Genomic DNA, 19,927 nt, shown 5'->3' on the forward strand with positions numbered 1-19,927 from the left:
GGTGGTACAATTTTTCCAAAAGGAGCCGTCAATTGGCTTGGTGTATCTTCCTCCCTTCTGCTTGTCATGGTCGTTCAGCTAAAATTTGGGGGCCAACAGAGGTGAGGCAAAGAACCTCACCCCCCTACTGGTACAAAGACCTATCCACAGGTGTGGCTGTATGCTGGACCGGTAGTCAATGACGGGTAAGATCCAATTGCAATGGTACCAACCTAAGACAGAAGGCTGATGCCTTGAGGTCAGCTCATCTGATGACGGGTAAGGACCATATGTAGTATTGGACAACCTAAGGCAGGCACGGTCCCTAAGCCACATGCTTGTTGTTTAAACAGAGAGGGGGAGATGTTGAGAGCCACAGCCGAGGGGCCCCAGCAAACTTCCAGCTGCCAGCTGATGATTGGCTCACAGCGGCCCCAGCAAACTTCTAGCTGCCAACTGATTGGCTCCTCTGCGGTGATGCTCATTGGGCTGTTTCCCCGCCCTTTCAGACCACGGAGCTGCTCATTGGGGGACTTTCTTTGGCTCTACCCACATGACCCAGCCAATCAGCCTCAAGAGCAGGAGGAGTGGGGGAGGTTGAGAGGCTTGTGGGAAGCTGGTGGTGGCAGTTGGCCTCTGAGAGTTTTTCCTGAGGAGCTGTGTGGTGTGGTGTGTGTTCTAAAAATAAAGTTCGTTTCTTTTGACAAGTGGCTCCTGAATTGTGCCCAGCCAGACTGCGGCAAAAATGATTGTAACCTCTTCACCCTGTCTCCCAGGTATTATTTTTATGTAAGGGTTAGAAATTTTTTTCTGTAAAGAACAATCCTTCAAGGGTCTACAAGTCCTGCCGCATCTACTCTGCTGTTGTTCAAAACCAGCTTAGGCAATAGCAGATGAATGGGTATGGTGACATTTGACTCATGGATTTAGTTTGTCTGCAGTAGTGCACCCAAATGAAACATTTTCTTATAGAATGATGAATAATATAAGAATAATAATTTTGGGCCTCAAAGACAGGTAGAAAATCTTTTTGAGTCTTTTAGCATAAACATTGTGTTTGCCTGGATATTATCCTGTACTCTAAACATACCTACACGGTTTGCTTTTGTACCCTGAGATATTTATTAAGAAAGGATAATCTGAAGTCCAGAACATAAAATATCTTTGTAGATATATGATATGTAAAGAGGAAGTGACATTACCTTGTATTATAAGAACCCAACTCCCAAATAAAAATGACTCTTGGACATGCCTCCAACATATGGAATATTAAAGGACAATAAGTTCTCCCTGGCAGTGATTGCAGCAATTGAAAGTTACATTTTCGTATCTAGTATAGGGATGAAATCGTCCAATATTTTTCTTTGTAGCAAGTAATGTGGTTGGTGAAGACTGAGAAAATAGATTATCAGGTGAGCTTTCTGTACAGGTGACTGGATCCAAAATGCGTAGAACCTAAGGAAAACGAGAGATAATATTAGACGTATGTAGTATGAACTATAAAAGCCTTTCATTTCACTGATGTATGACTACCTATAACGTTCCAGTTCACTAATATGGAATTCTTATAAAAATCACATCTGAAGGATGAATTTGAGAACTTATCCCCCCGCAACCATACATTTAACAAAAATTCCTAGTTATTATTAATTACACTGTTACATGTTTTTTTAAGAATGATAAAATTAATGCTCTTTTATGAATACTGACAGGAATAAAAACAGAAAATGAGCTTACATCAATTCTACCTTGTGATGTCAATTTTTATCTTTAAGTAAATGGTGTTCACTATGTCTTCTTTAATCTTTCATTCAACTACTTAAAATCAAGATTTTGCTTTTCATTCTTTTATCAAATGCTATTTTGCAGTATGATTAGTTTTTATTTGTAAAATAAATGGCTTTTCATTTCTCTTTTTCCAACTTACATGCAATAGTTTGTGTTAACAATCATGTTTTCATTTCTTGAGTTCCATAATACTATCACTCTCCCTATTCTTCACCCTGACTTTTCCTGTTTAGTCTCCTTTACTGATAATCAAAGCAGGAACTTTTGGATTGAAAATATTTCTCTAACATGTTTATAAAGATAAAGATAACACGTCTGGCTCACAGCTCTTCTATCTGTTATTCATATTCTCCCAATAATTGTCACATGATGAATATGAGTTATGTTTCAAAGTAGGTAGGCAATGCAATTGGAAGGAAATTGTGAAAGCAACCAGAGAAAAGTCCTTCTCTCTGGAGGGCTTATTCAAGGGAGCTTACAAGAATTGCTGAAGAGGCCCATTTCCCTGCTCTGATGTTGTCTAGAAGATTGTTTTATCCTTCTAAGTTACCACCACACCCACACCAGCGCTACTTTAAGAATATCCCAGCATCACTTAAAAGCCATCATTCTATTTTAGGACCTCTATTTTTCAAATAAACTGTGCTTTTTCAATTTAGTTTTTGAGATCTTTCCATTTTATGCAACCTAGTTAAATATAAGATAACAAGCAAAGAAGAGAGGCTTAAAGTTACTTATAAATTCGGAGGGGAAAATAAAGTTTCCAAATACCCTATATATGTTGTCACATTATGGATCTTTAGAGAGAAACAAAATGCTTAGGAAATTCAACAGGAGACTGAGACATCAGAATGGATAGAAATGCTTCTGGATGTTAGGCTAAAAGTGACAAGGATTGATTTTTAAGCATTGTCCCTTTCAAAGATCATGCTATACATGGTGTGGAAGATGGGAAAAGGAGGAGGCATTAGGGCAGACAAGGGAAAAAGACAGAAAGGTAAATCACTGCAATTTTCTGATTAAAAAATAAGGGCAACTGGCCTCTCTTCACTATGGAGGCATGTGCCTTTATTTGTCAGCTCTGACAAATAAACTCTCGTGTGTATCTCTGGGGGAAAAAAAAATAATGGCAACTTGAGGTAATGGGGCTGAAAGGTTCAAGAAATCCTAAGGAAGAAGTGTTATCAGTTTTGTTAAATGGGAAAATGTGATGGGATAAAGGACTAAGAGAACAAGGGAATCTTGATCAAGCCCTGAGAATCGCCAATATTCTGAAATAGAATGGTCAGATAAAAGAAAACACAGGAAATTGTAGCATAGGAAAAAAACAAGGGAAGAAAGTACTTTAAAAAAGAGGGAGTGGTCCATTACTCCAAATGTTCCTGGTAGTAACCAAGTATGCATTGACATAATTTCCCAACAAATAGTAGAAAAGAGGAAACAATGTTTTTGATTAAGGTGATAAGTATAGTTTTAGGCACTGATTCATTCAGTAAATAGTTGAGTCCCTACTATGTACAACAGATTCCACACCTTGAGGAAACAAAGACATATTCCCTACCCCTTAAGCAGCTCATGGTTTGGGATAAGGAAGGAGAATCAAACAAATATGAGCTAATGAAGAGCTAGTGCAATGGAAGCCTGCAGAATGCACATCTAGACTTGCCAGTGAGACTTAGAGAAAACTGACTCATCCAGGTGGTGCAGAGGCTGGGCAACAGGTCAGGTGCTGGGAAGCAGTCTAGGGAGATGGGAACACAAGGGTAAGTATGTGGAATGAGAAATGGTCAACACTGCTAGAATGTGAAGTGCAGAGTGGTAGGGGCACCTGTGAAATGATCTGTGAGAAGGAGGGATGAAAAAAAGATTACAAAAATTCTTCTCTACTATATGAAAAATTTAGATTCAATAATGAGGGAGACTGGGAGCTGTATGATTATTGTATTGGCATTTAAAAAACAACCCTCTGGGAAAGTAGCTCAAGATGGCCTGGAGGCAGGTTTAAAAAAAAAAAAAAAAGCCAGGGATACTGACCCAGTCAAGGGTGTAAGTCAGGAGCTGGAACTTGGGAGCAGGGCAGGTGTAGGGGTGTGTGTGTGTGTGTAAATCAGAAGGAACTAAGAAGATGGTAAAATGAACAGGAATGGAGCCTGAAGGAAAAAAATAAAAATCACGGCTACCATTAGTTGAGAAATTGCTTTATGTTAGAAACTGTTATGGCCTTTAAATGCATTATTTTATGGAATCCTGAAAATACCATATACAATAGGAACAGTCACTAAGATATGGAATATAGGAAAGAAGGTTATTTTTCTTCTTTTTAGGGGGGTATACAAATGTAAAAGCTGGGAGAAAAGAGGCTGTTCCGTTTTTAGCTGTCTCTATAATGAGCAGAAATGTGCAGATGTAGAGAATGTCTATAAAGAAGAGCTCAGAAAGAGTAATGTCACAGAAGTCAAGGGAGATTGAAGGAAAAAAATGCTTGATTGGGTAAAATATGATCACAAAATAAGCATTCATGACCTGTGTAAGAGTACTTTTTAAGTACAGTGAGGCTGGGAGTCTTCAACACTTTGAAGTGGATGGCTTGCGAGGACAAACAGGCTGTGAAGGGAGGTGATGAGGCCATACCCAGGGCCTACTGAGAGAGACTTGTCTTTTAGATGGATGACACCTGGGCATATTCTTAACTGAAAAGGAAAAAGTCAACAGAGAGAGAAGGGATAACTGTTCATGAATCTGATGTGCCTAGAGAGCGAATATGCTTGGGGCAGAGGGGGAATACCTTTCCCTCGGAAAGAAATGAGTATAATGCAGGTCATCATACATGTAGGCTTCCAGACATCAACTGGGACTCTGGGGCAGTTTTCTGCCCATACTCTCTCCTTCTTCTGTGAATCAGGAACCAAAGTCATCTGGTGAATGTGAGGTAGTGGGGTCTGATGGGTACTGAAACAAAGAAGGCAAACAGCCAAACTGACAAAAGACTGGGTTCTGAGTATACCTGGGGAGGACAAAGGAACAAGGCCCTTGAAAATGAAGTCTAGGCATGCCAGAGAAGGAAGAGAAGTTGGGGCTGTGAGCTGATAAGATGAAAAAAATATAGTTATCAAGAGAATAAAAATAATGATGTGATCAAGAAACAGGTAGTAAAAATGGAAGAATCAGAGTTAGAAAGAAATTGGAGTCACAGATCAGAGAGAAAGATGTTAAAGATTTTGATAATGGAAGAGTTCTAGTGAATAACAAGGTCTAACATGGGGACCTGGAGTTGGGTACTAAAGTTGTAAGGTAAACTTTGCTGTCACCCAGAACTGTAAGATCATAGTATTTGATAGGTCACCTGCATGGGCCCTGAATTCATCCAGAACTGTAGGTACTTGGTCTACATTATTTGAATCTTGTATTATTTAGCACTTTCCCAGCTTTTATGTGGGAATTACATAATTTCTTAGATCAGAAGTAACCTACTTAACTCACTAATGATTACTAAATTAAAAAACTGGACCTCTTTCAAAACAATTACATTTTTTTCTTCTCAAAATACAGCAGTTATGGTAGGGAAAATTAAAGCTCAGAGGAGAAAATAATTGTCTTCATGATCACAAGCTCATTAGTATGAAAATCAGGCTTAGATCCCGCACTTCCCTACTCCCAATGCCAAGTACTTCCATTATAACATGTTGCTTTTCAGTAAGTAAAATTCCAGAGATCATAATAGAAATTCCACAGATCATGAAACTACTTTACCTTTTCAGCCATTTTTTCAGCTGGGGAGCTGCAGAATTCAACTGTTGATGGTATCTTTTTCTGACTGCCAATGCCAACATTCCCCAGAAGATGAGAATTTAATGCTTTTGCTAAGTTGTGATTTGTTAATGCAAGTTCTGCTGTGCTCTGAGGTTGTGCACTGGGGGAGTAAGTCTGCTCTCTTCCCCACTGTAAGGAGACCAAGAGCTCCTCCAAAAATCTGCATAAGATACACATGAACTCTGAACATTAGTGAGAAGACAATATATAAAAATCCATAATAATAAATAAATGAGAAACATATTTCTGAAATCATACACTGTCTTTCTCCTGTATCTTTCTCTCTCCAAGTTCAATAAACCAGGAAGTCTGGTCAAATAAATTAACAACAAAAAGCATCTGTCAATCTGAAAATCACTCAAAAAATAGTACATTTTTAGTTATTATATTTTAGTACAGGAGCTACTGATTTGTGCATCTATGGGTTTTCTTTTTTGGTGAGTTTACACTGATTTTGAATGCTAAACCAACCTACAATACCTGAGCTTAACCCTAGTTTGTCATAATGAACAAATCTTTTTCTATACTATTGCATTTGATTCACTAAATCTCTGTTAAGGATTTTTACATCTATGTTCCTTAGAGGTATTGGTCTATAGTCTATAGTTTTTTTGTTATATCTTTGGTTTTGGTATTAAGATAATGGTAGTCTCATAAAATGAGTTAGAAATTTTTCCTTTCTCCTTTACACTTGAATGAATTTGTGTAAACTTTATTTCTTTCTTAGATGTTTACTAGTATTTACTAGTGAATCCAATTAGACCCAGAATTTCCCTTATTTCCTTACTAGATGGTTTTTAACTACAAATGCATACCTAGTAGATTAGGACTATTTAGGTAATATATTTTTTCCTTTTTTTTTTTGCAGTTCTGGGGGTCAATATATATATGTTCTAGAGTTACCTTTAATAGTCTATTTCATCTACATTACTGAATTTATTGACATAGAGTTGTAATCATCTTTTATGATTTTTTTTTTCATGTTTATATAACCTGCAGGGTCATTCCTAACATTTAATGCGAATCTTCTCTTTTTACCATAATTAAACTTGCTAGAGGTTTCGTAAGTTTTTCTTTTTTTGAATATTTATTCTTGAAGTTTTATGTGGACACAATATCTTTATTTTACATTTACGTGGTGCTGAGGATGGAATCCAGTGCCTCCTGCATGCTAGGCAAGCATTCTACCACTAAGCCACAACCTCGGCGCCCTTAAGTTTATCTTTTCAAAGAACTAACATTTGGCTTTTAAATGTACTTTAGCTTTCATCCTTATTGTATTCTTTCTTCTGCTTACTTTGGGTTTAATTTTTTGAGTGAGATGAGACCTTTCTTCTTTTCCAAAATAAGCATTTAAGGCTATGCATTTTCCTCTAAACACTGCATTAGCTGCCTCCCACGAATTTTGATATTTTGACATAGTAGGCTTTGTTCTTTTAATCACACATACAATTTACTCTTTGACACTTACTGATCCTGTTGTTAATAATTCAATTATATATAGTGCAAGGAGCTTATTTTTAAGTAAGACTTTTTTTTTTTTTTTTTTAAAGACTACCAACTTGAGTAGTTCTGGATATGGATTTGAAAACAAACTCTAATCCTATAGAAAGTCTTCAAAAAGATTACCTTCCATTGGAAAGACAGGTATATTCCTTGACTTCTAACAAGAGTTATATTAAACTACAAAACTACCATCCAAATCAGCTTTTAATTCCATATGTTTTTTCTATTACTGGTATAAATAATCATTTCCCTAATTAAGAACAGGTGAAGAAGCATGTCTATATTTTAGGCCTCCTACCTCCCAAGACATCCGTTTTAAAGTGCTACTTAAAGTATATGTTCAGTAAGTTATCAAATGTAGACACATTTAAAACAAAACAAAACAAAACAAAAAAAACCTTTCACAGCAACAAAAACTTCAGGAGAAACCAGAAGAGTTCAGTATGTAAACAAGCTCCGTACTTCTTGGTAGCTATCATTTCTTGACGAAACTGCTCCCGTTCACTCAGGAGATCTTGTATAGCACTTTGTGCATCACGATTGTGACGCTGTAAAACTGCTCTGGAGCTGGTTAACTCATCTGCCATTACCCTAGAATAGATTAAAATTTCACATACAAATTCTCTGATAATAAAACTGTAAAGAAAAATTAACATACTGCTTTGTAACTGGCATTTTCAAAAACAAACAAAGAAGATTTAACATAGTCAGCTGTCTTGTTTTAAAATTTTTTTAGTGAAAATTTTAAATTTAAAAAGGTTTATGAGCTTAGAGCTCATTAAAGGGATTCAGTTAAAATATTTGTAAAATGACAAAGGAAACACTTAATTTTTCTATACAATAACTTTTGAATTTACCCCAATCTTATTCCAGATTAATCATATTTGAAAAATAAATAAAACATTTTTAAATACAGAAAAATTTAAAGAGGAAGATAAAAATGAGTTATTTTTTTATTACTCAATTATAATTTGCCCTTAGAAAAATACAGAAAAATAGAAAGGTTTCTATAAGATGAAAACTAAGTCTTTCCTCTTGCCTAGCATGACCATCCTTTTATATGTAACATAAAAGTTTCTTACACATTTTTACCAAAAATCATGTATATTTCAACATAAAAGTATCTGTTAAAAATAAACACAGTTTAAAAAATGGGATTATTTAATACAAAGTTACCATACCTTGCTTTTTTAACTTACTAATTTTGGAGCTTTTTCCACATGAGCACATGTAACACTATCTTATTCCCAGTTTTCTATTTTTGCGGCACTGGGGATCGAACCCAGGGCTTTGCACATGCACTGAGCTATAACCCTAGCCTTTTTTAAAGTTTTACTTTTGAGACTTGAGTTTCGCTAAGTTGTCCAGGCTGGTCTCAACTTGTGATCCTACTGCCATAGCCTCCTGAGTGGTTTGATTATTGGCCCAACTCATTTACAGTTTTGAAGAACCAACTTCATGTTTTCTAGTGATTGTAAATACTACATTTTATTTGACCAACTCTACTGATGAAACTGAAGCAAATTTTAAAGTATAGTTTCAGCTGAAAATTTAACACTAAAATTTAAAGTTTCAGACCATACTTATTACTGAATTCCTTAAAAGGAAAACAATTTTGACATTAATAGGTTAAATCAACTAAAATATCAATTTTTATTGTCTTTAGAATGTGATCACAGGTGTTGATCAGGATGTTAAGAAAGTTACATACTGCAATAACCTGTATGACATATGCATGATTTGCCTCTTAAACTGTTTAATAAGAACTATGTTTCAATTTAAGTCAATACTAGTAAATTCATTTCTTCAAATAGCATACTATACTAGCACAACTAGAAAACAAATAAATGAAGAACTTTAAGAACAATCAAGTACTAGAAAGTATGAGAGATGTTAGTACCTGAAAAAATACGTGGTTCTTAAAGTATAACATGGAAACCTTTGGGTGTTTTGTGAAAATTTTCTAGATGATTCAATTTAAATCAGTAATTGTTAAACATAAAAAGTCCTTTTCTAAGCATTAGAAATACAGAGATGAATAACATCAGATCTTGTCCCCAGTAACTCAAAGTCGACAGGGATAAACAAAGAGTCAATAGATATATAGCAGAGTTTCCCAACCAGTCCAGACACCTAGATTCAGACCTGGTTTATTACCTGTTAGACAGTAGCCTCATGAAGTATGCCATAAAAATGTTGTATTTTTTTTTTACTTATGATGGAAAGAAAAAGGTTGGGAAGCTCTCTTATATAGACAAAAGATCTATAAGAACAGGACATGGACAGTGTCCTCTTAGGTAGTGGGAACAATATTAGAGTTCTCCAGATAGAAGGTGGAAAAAAAAATGTAGTTTTGCCTTTTTTAGTTTTAATATTTACCAGATATCTGAATTTACAGGTTTGTTTTGATCTTAAACCCTGCAAGAGAAGTGATTTCCAGACTGAGAAAGGATCCTTCTATTATTTTCCCATTCAGGGAGATTGTGTGAAAGCCACATATTAAATGATGTATGAAGTACAATCTCAGAAATTTTTGTACTATAATCTACTTTCTTGTATTATGGTTTGAAAACCTGATAACAAAAACTAGTAAATGAAATACTATTTAGAATAGAAAATACCTGCTTGCGAGGAATTTACTACGCCACACATCACACTGTATGGACATACGTTCTAACTGTTCGGAGAGTTGAGCTGTGTTTCGACCTAGGGCTTCATTTTCTAAAATAAGCTGATTCTTTTCACGGGCTAGACGTTCAAAGTGATACTGAAGATCATCCCCCACAGAAGCCACCAACAACTTTTTTAACTCACGATTTACCTAGAAGAACATAACAAATACAATAAGCTCAAAGAAATGTCACAGATTTTTTTTTTTTTGAGAGAGAGAGAGAGAGAGAGAGAGAGAGAATTTTTTAATATTTATTTTTCAGTTTTTGGTGGACACAACATCTTTATTTGATTTTTATGTGGTGCTGAGGATCGAACCCAGAGCCCATATCTCAATAGTGTAGTTATGGGTGGTACCATTTTCATTGTGTTTTTCTCTAGTGTAAAAAATGTTTATTATTTGCCAGATATCTGAGTTCAGTTTTGATGTGGTCTTAAACATTGTAGGAGTGATTCTGAAGGAGAGGTTCCTTATATCATTTCTCTACTTCAGGAGACTGTAGGACCATCAATAGGAGAAAGAGCTGTACATTCAATAGTATATGAAGTACTCTGACAAACTTTGCCAGATATCTTAATACTAAGATCTAATAAGAATGTACTACTTTTGTACTTAGAAATTGGTTAAAGACATATTTAAAATATATTATTACCAGGTGTGGTAGTGCATGCCTATAATCCCAGCGACTTAGGAGACTGAGGCAGGAGAACTGCAAGTTCCAGGTCTGCCTTAGAAATTCAGCATGGCCCCTAAGCAACTTAGTGACACCCTGTCTTAAAATAAAAAATGAAAAAGGGCTGGGAGTGTGGCTCAGTGGGGATATGACTCAGTCCCCTCCCCCAAAATTTATAAATATATATATATGTTTGTGTTTATATATTAAATATATTATTAAATATATTATGTGTGTTTAAATTACACGTTTATGTGTATTATTAAATACATTAATACAGTTGGACAAGAATCATTATGGTGTCACAAGACTAGTATCTGGCAAAAAAGACACAGTCCAATAGAGAAACAAGGGAGAGTTAAGGCAATTTTACTAAGATGTAAAGATCACAGCAACACCATCAAGCACTATAGATTGATTTGGTCACCCTTTGGTTTGGCACTTTATAACTGTAACCTACCTTTACAACCTACTTTTATAAGCATCTCACATATCCATCCTTGACTAGGCTTAGTATAAGTTCCCAATAACAACCCTCTAGAAGCCCTCAGAGAGAATGAGAAATATAAGAGGAAAAATTTTAAAGAAATGATAACCTATGATAAATGACATTTCCACGAAGAAACGTAGTTTCCTATCCAGGCTTAGAAGGTCCAGGTGTAAAAAGTTGCCCCCCATTCAAGTGATTCAGGCCAATCTTACCTCTGTCTGTACTCGGAGCTGGTTTGAAAGACCTTCTTTGTCTTGTAGTAACCTTCTTTCAGAGTTCTTGAGCTCTTCCAATACAGTCTTCACCTCAGAGAGTTCCTTTCTAGATTCTATAACTCCTTCAGGCTGACCATGAAATTCTCCTCTATGATATCCTAGAGATTTAACCTTTCCATTTTTGTTGGGGATATCATGAGTTATAGCAGTTTTGGGAACACGTATTCTTATAGCTTCTACCTCCACTGCCTTTTCAGAGAGAATCTTTCCCAGCTGAAGAACTCCTGGGTTCTCTGAAGGAGCTGCTTTCTTCCGTGGATTCTGAAGGATGTGATGCTTTATGGACTGGACTCCAGAGGTGGTTTCAATAGATGTAGGTGGCTCTTCTGTTTCCATTCCATCTCCTGCTCCTCGGATTGGGGTTGAAGTAAGGGTGACTAAGAAAGGAGAAACAAAACTCGAATTACTAGAAAGAAATGCTAAGGAAATGCCAAGACTGCTTTTTTTTTACATTCAAACTTACTGGCACTACAAAAATTTTTTTTAAAAAGGAAAACATTCAGAGTAAAAAGTAATTTTCCAAACAACCATTTGTCAAGGAACTGAGTTTTCCAGGCTCAAACTGTCTAAGTGCATCTCTCGGAAGAAGATGCAAGACAACTGGAATCACAACATTTGATTTGGACTTCTTCTTAATATGATCCTAGGTCAATAATTTTTTTTTTTTTTTTTTTTTGGTGCTGGGGATCTAGATAAATAATTTAATTCTCCATTAATCTCTATATCCTAATATGCAAAATGGAAATTAGGAAAGATATTATAAGGTGTAGTAAGAAAGAATGTTATAAGATCAAGTGCTTGGCACATGGTAGATGATAATTTTAGTTAAATATAAAATAAGTATCAGCTTTACATGTACACATTTACAAACCATTTATGTACCTCAAAACAAATTCAAGTTTTTTTGTGACCTCCTGGCAAGGAATGCTTTGCACAAGGGTAAAGAAAAACATGTTAAACTGGAGAACTGATTAGGCAAAGACTGAGTCATATTTTTAAACCTAAGGGTTTAAGTGTTGCTTACAGAAGTTGAAACATTGTACTGTCAGATTAAACTTCTATAGAACTCACTTTCACCATACCATATTCAAATTATTTTACTGGTGTTCTGTTTCTTCCAGTGGCTGTCAACTTATTTTTAGGTATACTATATTCCCCATGAAGTACTTGTACACAATACTCAATACACACATGAGTAATAACAAATTTATGACGAAAAAGATATGAATGAGAATATGGAAAGGGTAGAGGACAAGCACACAGGTCAGCAATGATGATCATAATAATGAACTCTGATGATTATAGGTAGCGAACATGGTGCTGAGTGCCTTATAGAGTTCAGACATTCTGAGGCAGTGCTGACCACTTCATTGGGAAGAAGTACTATCTAATTTAAGAGACAGGATATTCACCTGAAAAGACAAAATGAGTACTGGAAATATAGATCAGTGGTAGAGCCTGTGCTTAACATCCATGAGGCCCTGGATTAATTCCTTATTACCACAAAAAGGAAATAAAAAAGATAAAATGTATTAAAGGGTAGGGGCTAAGTGAAAGAGTGCTTACCTAGCACGTGTGAGGCCCTGGGTTCAATACTCAGCACCACATAAAAATAAATAAATAAATAAAATAAAGGTATTGTGTCCAACTACAACTAAAAAATAAATATTTTTAAAAATGTATTACAGGGTAATGTATAGTGAGGTGCATGCAATAAAGGTATATTTTGATAGAAATTTTATTTCTACAAAAACATTAAAGTCAATCATGAATTACTGATTGCTCTTTAGTGACTTCATTACTGTTTAGCCAAATCTCATATTCGTGTGTGTATAAATTATGTAAATAACATACAGTAATGTTATATTTTCAATATATAAATAATAACTGGTATAAATAACGTAATCTCCTAAGACAAAGACCTGAAACAGAATTCTTAGTAAGAAAAAAAAAGCACAAGTATGTCCTTAGTTTTGATTATTACTAAATAAAATATCTTACTATATCAAATATAAATCACACTTCACTGTAACCATACTCATTGAGCTTGGTAAGAACAATAATAAGGTCTTACTAAAATTAAACCTCTTTGGAGTTTCTGATGTCCAAAGCCACATTGAGAGAGATATAATTTGTGAACATTCCAAACTGAAGCAGACTGTGTTGTCACCCTCTTTCTTAGAATTACGGTCCTGAAATGGAGTTCTCTGGCCAAAGCACCATAAAAAAGGTAAGCATTCTTGGGGCAATGTTAAGAAAGTTCAAAAGTTACCTGCCAAGGTGTTTTAAGCAAAGGAAATATCTAACCAGAATAACTTCCTGAGGTTTCTTTGTTAGGTCTACTTTTACTAAACTCAGTTTTCTTCCTCTTCCAAACTTCATTACACAGATACAAAAACTACTAAATAGAACAGATTGTCTTCACACACAGTCACACATCTTTGGTTTCTATTACTATTTTTAAAATATACATTACTAAAGATATTAACAAGAATAAATTTACCTATGTTATCATCACTATAAAATACTTATTATATCAAACTACTTTGGTATTTTTATAATCATAATAAATCGTAATCATAATAAATTTTATAAGTTTAACATTATTTTTCTCTTTTGCTATAATCTTCATATTTTTCATTTTATGGCTATAATATAGGGCTTCATGTTTATATTAGAATTCACTTATTATATTGTTGGATACTTGCTTTTATCAAATTTTCACTATAATAAATAGTGTTATTACATAATGGTTTAGTGAACATTTTCATGCCTCAACCTCTCGACTTCTGGATTCATTCTTCTTTCTTTCCTTCTTTTTTGAGACAACCTATCACTATATTATGAGGGTTAGCCCTGAACTTCTGAGTTCAACCAATTCTCCTGCCTGACCCTACCATACGGCTAGGATTATAGGAATGCACTATCATAACTGACTTGTACTTATTTCTTTCAAATAAATTACCAATAATGGGTCTGGTGAAGATCTGTATTGCCAAACTGTCTTCAAAAATCAATCTATAATCTATTAGTCTATTCCTTATGTTCTTATTTAGTTTTACTTTTTTGACATGCTCAATCCTATGATTTAATACAATTCTTAAAAGTAAATAAGAACACATGTGAAGTGTTTAGAATGGTGTTTGGCACAATAAGCACTCATTAAATATTAGGGCCTACTGTGATCATCATTATTCTTCTTTAAAGAAATTCCTGACAAACTTTGGGGGTCTTAGGAATTTCATGTTACATTAGAGGGGAGGGAGAAAGAAATCTGGGATGGACTTAATGTGCTCTATTCATAAAATATGTACACTAGAATAAAATAGTGCCAATTCAATATGAAATATAAACACTTTTGGGATCTTTGAGACTGACTTGAATTTCATAAAGATAAGCAAGTGAGCATTTCAGAAAGTGAGATAAAGGATCTGTACATTATTTAAAACATGCTGTAGCTTATTAGCACTTGCTAGAATATCCACTGAACTACTTTAAAAATAAAAAACTATTCTCATGTTCTTAAAATCTGGTTTTGTCTTAACTTTACTTAATGTGAATTTTATTTTATTAATAAGACATTCTGGCATTCGAGAACTTAGAATCAACTATTTATTAAGGATTAATAAAAACAACAAGAAAAAGATTACGAGAGCCATGACACTCAGGCCCACTGAGGATGAAGATACGACAAGCAGGTGTGATACTTTGACCACAGGCGAATAGGATTTCTACACAAGTCAGAACAGTTTTTTTTTCTTTTTTTGGCGGTACCAGGGATTGAACTCAGGGGCACACAACCACCGAGCCACATCCCCAACTCTATTTTGTATTTTATTTAGAGACAGGGTTTCACTGAGTTGCTTAGCATCTCATTTTTGCTGAGTCTGGCTTTGAACTCATGATCCTCCTGCCTCAGCCTCCCAAGCTGCTGGGATTACAGGTGTGTGCCACTGCGCCTGGCTAAATTTATTCTTAACTTTATTTGAATTGTTCTACTCACTCAAGGTTTATGAATATCAAGGTTGTGCTACGTTATCACATGGCAGCTCTGTCTCACAACTGATTCTAGCTAACATGCAAGGGCAAGCTGGCAATGAGAGCCAGGGCTTGACATTTTCTCATCTGGTAGCTTACCGTTCATAATTCTATTTTCCCTGTGACACACATAGATACCTTTATTACATATGTACTGGCATAATCTAGGGCACATTCGTGAGCAATTACCTTCTCTCAAGACCCTATGGTACCACCTCCATAATTATGAGTGATGTTTGAGTAAAGCAAAACATCATCCCTTGCTTTTCTGCACTCTTTGAGGGGAATCAACAAGACCACCACTATGGTACTCACCAACACTACCTCCACCTGTGATCACTTACCAGCAAACTAAATCATATCTAAATTTCATGCCTCACTCTTTTTGGTGAAATATAAGGACATAAGAAATAAGGTTGCTAGTCTATAACATTCTAGAGTAGAGGTTGGCAACATTTTTTGTAAAGGGCCAGAGAATAAATATTTCTGGCTTTGTGAATTAGGAAGTAAAAGCAAGGATTCTAGTTAGGTATGTAACACACAAGAGAAAAAGCAATGATTATTGATGAAATTCAAACTATAATGATTATGGAATAGAGTTGGTACTATAGATTTAATTATGAAAACAGCAGGAATCTTTTTACTTAGGATAACATCTGATTTATGTGGAACTCAAAGTTACTGTTCCCTATCATCAGTCTGATCACAACCATTTTCAAGGAGGCCCAAGAGCCACATTTGCCAATCCTTGCTCCAGAATATTTAAGCAAAAAGTATGATTTTACAATCTGTTATTGAACAAATACTGTCATTTATTCATAACATTGTGAATCTACAGAGAAAGATACTCAATCAATCAAAAAAAAAAAAAAAAAAACACACACACACAACAAACAAACAAACAAAAAAAGTCAGCAGGGAGAGAAGGAACACCAGACCGCATCAGAATTTAAGTCCCCCCTGCCATCAGACCCTGAGTCAGAATAATGTAAAAGTCCCCATTGCTATGTATTGTTTAAACTTGGATAAATCACTCAACTACACCCTCTTTCCATCCCCTGGAGCTTTCAGAAAAGGGAAATATTACAGTATTTTAGGATAATTTGTTTCTCTTGCAGACTAAACTATTGAAAGCTTCTTAGGGTAGAAATGTTTCCTATTTTTTATATCACTAGCTACAGAAATGGTGCTTGGCACGGAGACAATGAGTAAGTGCTAATGAAGCTTATCAATCTTTTACACACAATCTGGAAGATTTCAGGTGTATGTTCAATAACCAATTCCTTTAAAAAGTGCTTATGTTTTTCCTTTACGCTGAACCATTAATTCCTAACTCAGTTACAGTCTGACAGATTTTTCCTTTAGAAAAGCTCCAGCAGCAATGATATATCACTCTAATGATGTCAGTATTGCTCATATGTCTTCCGAGAGGAAGTTCTAGTATGAAACCAAACAACCAATGATCAAGAACATAACCATGTTTCTCACCTGAGGCAGGTACAGGATATGCAGACAACTGACAAGGTCAAACCTAAGTACATGTCTTCTCAGGCTATGCAATACAAGTAACTTTTGTTCACTGTTAGCATTATATTAAGTAGGAATAGCACTAGTGGTTGGATTGTCTTCCTTATTAGATAATGAAGATCAAATGAAATAAAGTATATGAAAGTGCTGTTTTATAACTCTAATCCTCATTACAATAACAATAAAAATAACACTTTCAGAGGCACTGCAAGAACAAGCTTTTAATCACTAATCATAATTTTTGCTAAATGCCATGCTAGTTGTTTTCACATTAGTTATCATTTTAATTGCTTTTATTTCCCATTTATTCCCAGTTTATTACTTTGATTAGTCTTTGATTTACTTATTCTAATACTTTTTAGCTGTTTTAGTGACTTGTGAAAAGAACAGTTGTTGCATCTAGCTATATTAAATTCAATTAAGTACTTATTAGTGTGACCTTTCTTTGTTGTTTCCTGAACATATCTGAATCCTTTTTTTTCTTTTATTTTTTTAAATTGTTTTTAGTTGTCAATGTACCTTTATTTTATTTATATGTGGTGCTGAGAATCGAACCCAGTGCCTCACATATGCTAGGCAAGTGCTGAACCACTAAGCTACTATATCCCTTTTTAAGGACTGAAATAAATAGAATTTGCTACTGGAAATATGCTTCCTGAAAAGTCTGCTTCTAGAAAACTGCTTCCTATCTCTTATTAAAGGCTCTGGCAGGAAGAACTTGACTCTATTCCCCAAATGAGCTGGGTCAGGAGTTTACTTTGGGACATGTCAAGATTGTTGTCTATAGCTAAGAAAAAATAATTGTTGTCTATAAAATTCTAAATCTCAAGAGGAGAGATCTGAGCTACTGATAAATTTGGAAGTTGTTCTTACAGATAATTAATCATAGAAACTCTGAGAGTAGAAGAGAAAGAGAGCTGAAAAACACTGATATTTAAAACATAAACCAGAGAGGAGTCTGAAAAATAGAGGAGATACTGCTACAGCAGCAATATCCAAAAGAATTTTGGCAATGATAGAAATATCAGAGTTACCAGCCACATTTGGTTACTAAGTACTTGGAGGCTGTGATGGTTTAGATATGAGCTATCTCCCAAATGCTCATGTGTGAGACAATGCAAGAAAGTTTAGTAGTGAAATGATTATGAGACTTTTAACCTAATCAGTGTATTAATCCCTTGATAGGAATTGAGTAGTAACTTTAAACAGGTAGCACATGGCTGGAGGAGGTAGGTCATTGGGGGTGTGCCTTTGGGATATATATTTCTGTCCCTGGAGAATACAGCTATCTCTTTCTTTCTCTTTCTCTGCTTCCTGTTTTCCTCTGCCACACCTTCGACCATGATGTGCTTCCTCACCTCTGGTCGACAGCAATGGGGTCAGCTATCTACGGACTGAGACCTCAATTGTTCTGGTCAGGTCTTTTGGTACAGCAGGGAAAAAAAATGCTGACTAAAACAGTTGTAGCTAATATGACTGAGAACTAAATGTTGATTTTTTAAAAATATTAATTTAAATTCAAATAGTCACATGTGGTTACTGTGTTGGGCAGTAAAGAGCAGACTGACAACACAGTGGTAGCTTGGAAGTCATGGAAAGAATGAATTTCAAAAGGTAGGGAATGGGGCCGAGGTTGTGGCTCAGTGGCAGTGCGCTTGCCTTGCACATGTGAGGCACTGGGTTTGATCCTCAGCACCACATAAAAAAAAAATAAAAATATTAAAAAAGGTAGGGAATGATTAAGAATATTACAAGCAAAGCAGGACTACAAGCTGACTAGTGAACACGGCCAAGTGCTATAGGTAGAACTGTATCCCCCAAATACTTATGATGAAGTCCTAACCTCAGTACCTCAGAATGAGGCCTTATTTGGAAAAAGGATCATGCAAATATAGTTAAGATGAAATCATACAGGAGTAGGGTGGGTCACTTATCCAATATGACTGCTGCCCTTATTAAAGGGGAAAGTTGGATACAGAAAAATGCACACGGAGAGAACACCACGTAAACCGAGGATGGAAAAGCCAAGGAGCATCAAAGAGTGTCAGCAAACCCCAAGGAAAGGAACCCAGATCTTTTCCTAATGCCTACTCAGAGTGTAGCCTTGCTGGTATACTTTATTTTTGTTTATTTAAATCCTGTTCTTCTAGTGGATAGGTAATACATTGTTCAAGTCAGTTTTGTTACACTAAACTTTTAAAAGTAAGTAATCATCCAACAAATACCACCTAATGATGTTAAGGTTTATCTGAAGTACTGAAATATAAAAGTTGAATTACTAATTAAACATGAAGAGATCTGAAACACAAATGATTCCCAAGGAATCTATGAGATTTACTCAACTGGCTGAATTATTCCTTCATATCATAAATTTCATGTCTTAAAAACAGGTATCATCAAAGTAAGGACACTTACCTTTGGTTTCTAAACTTTTAAGGGTAGCCATTTTTTTTTCTTTAATGAAAATGTATTTCAAGACTTCCACTGGAAAAAAACCTAAAAACGTATACACAGAAGAGAGTTAAAATGATAGCATATAAACACAGTTGATAAATGCCTGTAGTTAAAAATGTGTATTTTAATTACTTCTGCTTTTAGAACCCAAGCACTTAGGGAAATAATCTCCACATTCCCTTCTCACAGGTGATAAAAAAATTCGGCATAGTTTACTTGTAGATGCCGTTTTACCATCCTCACCAGTACATTCTAAACTGCCAGAGGTGTGTCTTGAATTTTGGAAACGCTTAAGTTACTGAAAGAGCTTTTATACCACTGATAGGACAACAGGAATTTTAAAGTACTTATTCCCCCAGGAGACACAAAGCGCATCCGTTTACACGTTTAAGAAGCAACGAAAGTACTACTCAAGATAATTCAGTTTGCCCTTTTTGGTAAGACAGTCAAAATGATGCAGTTCCTAAGGGCAAAGATGCACACCGCGCCTCCAGCCACGTCCGCACAGGCTCCCGGGACTACCCTGGGCTCGCGGGGCCCTCAACGCGGCGGACGGCAGGCTCGATGACAGCCGGCGTGGCCACGCCAGGCCACCGGCGGGACCCGACGCGAAGCAGCGCGGAGGCCCCTGACCGGTTTCCCAAATGCGCGGGCTCGTTCTCGCCGGCGGCCCCGGCTCTGGACGCAGGAGACCCGCAACCGCGGGCCGGCCCGGG

General features: G+C 35.8%; 1 protein-coding gene across 2 annotated transcripts in view; it reads right to left on the reverse strand.

Annotated features, from left to right (window-relative positions):
- Positions 1-1,077: 1,077 nt before the first annotated feature.
- The window catches only part of Blzf1 (basic leucine zipper nuclear factor 1), a 34,664-nt gene continuing 15,814 nt past the window's right edge, over positions 1,078-19,927 (reverse strand). Inside the window, exons 2-8 of one of the 2 annotated variants that reach the window (XM_048810069.1) lie at positions 19,781-19,787; positions 19,173-19,256; positions 11,130-11,569; positions 9,705-9,904; positions 7,546-7,674; positions 5,518-5,737; positions 1,078-1,434 (exon numbers count right to left, since the gene is read on the reverse strand). In XM_048810069.1, coding sequence (XP_048666026.1) covers positions 1,249-1,434; positions 5,518-5,737; positions 7,546-7,674; positions 9,705-9,904; positions 11,130-11,569; positions 19,173-19,203 — 1,206 coding nt within the window. In that variant the 5' untranslated portion in view covers positions 19,204-19,256; positions 19,781-19,787 and the 3' untranslated portion in view covers positions 1,078-1,248. Of the gene's footprint in view, positions 1,435-5,517; positions 5,738-7,545; positions 7,675-9,704; positions 9,905-11,129; positions 11,570-19,172; positions 19,296-19,780; positions 19,788-19,927 lie in introns of those variants that run through there. The other variant, XM_015491863.2, reaches the window with a different exon arrangement.

This window comes from Marmota marmota, unplaced genomic scaffold, assembly GCF_001458135.2.
Source record: "Marmota marmota marmota unplaced genomic scaffold, marMar, whole genome shotgun sequence".
Lineage (NCBI taxonomy): Eukaryota > Metazoa > Chordata > Mammalia > Rodentia > Sciuridae > Marmota > Marmota marmota.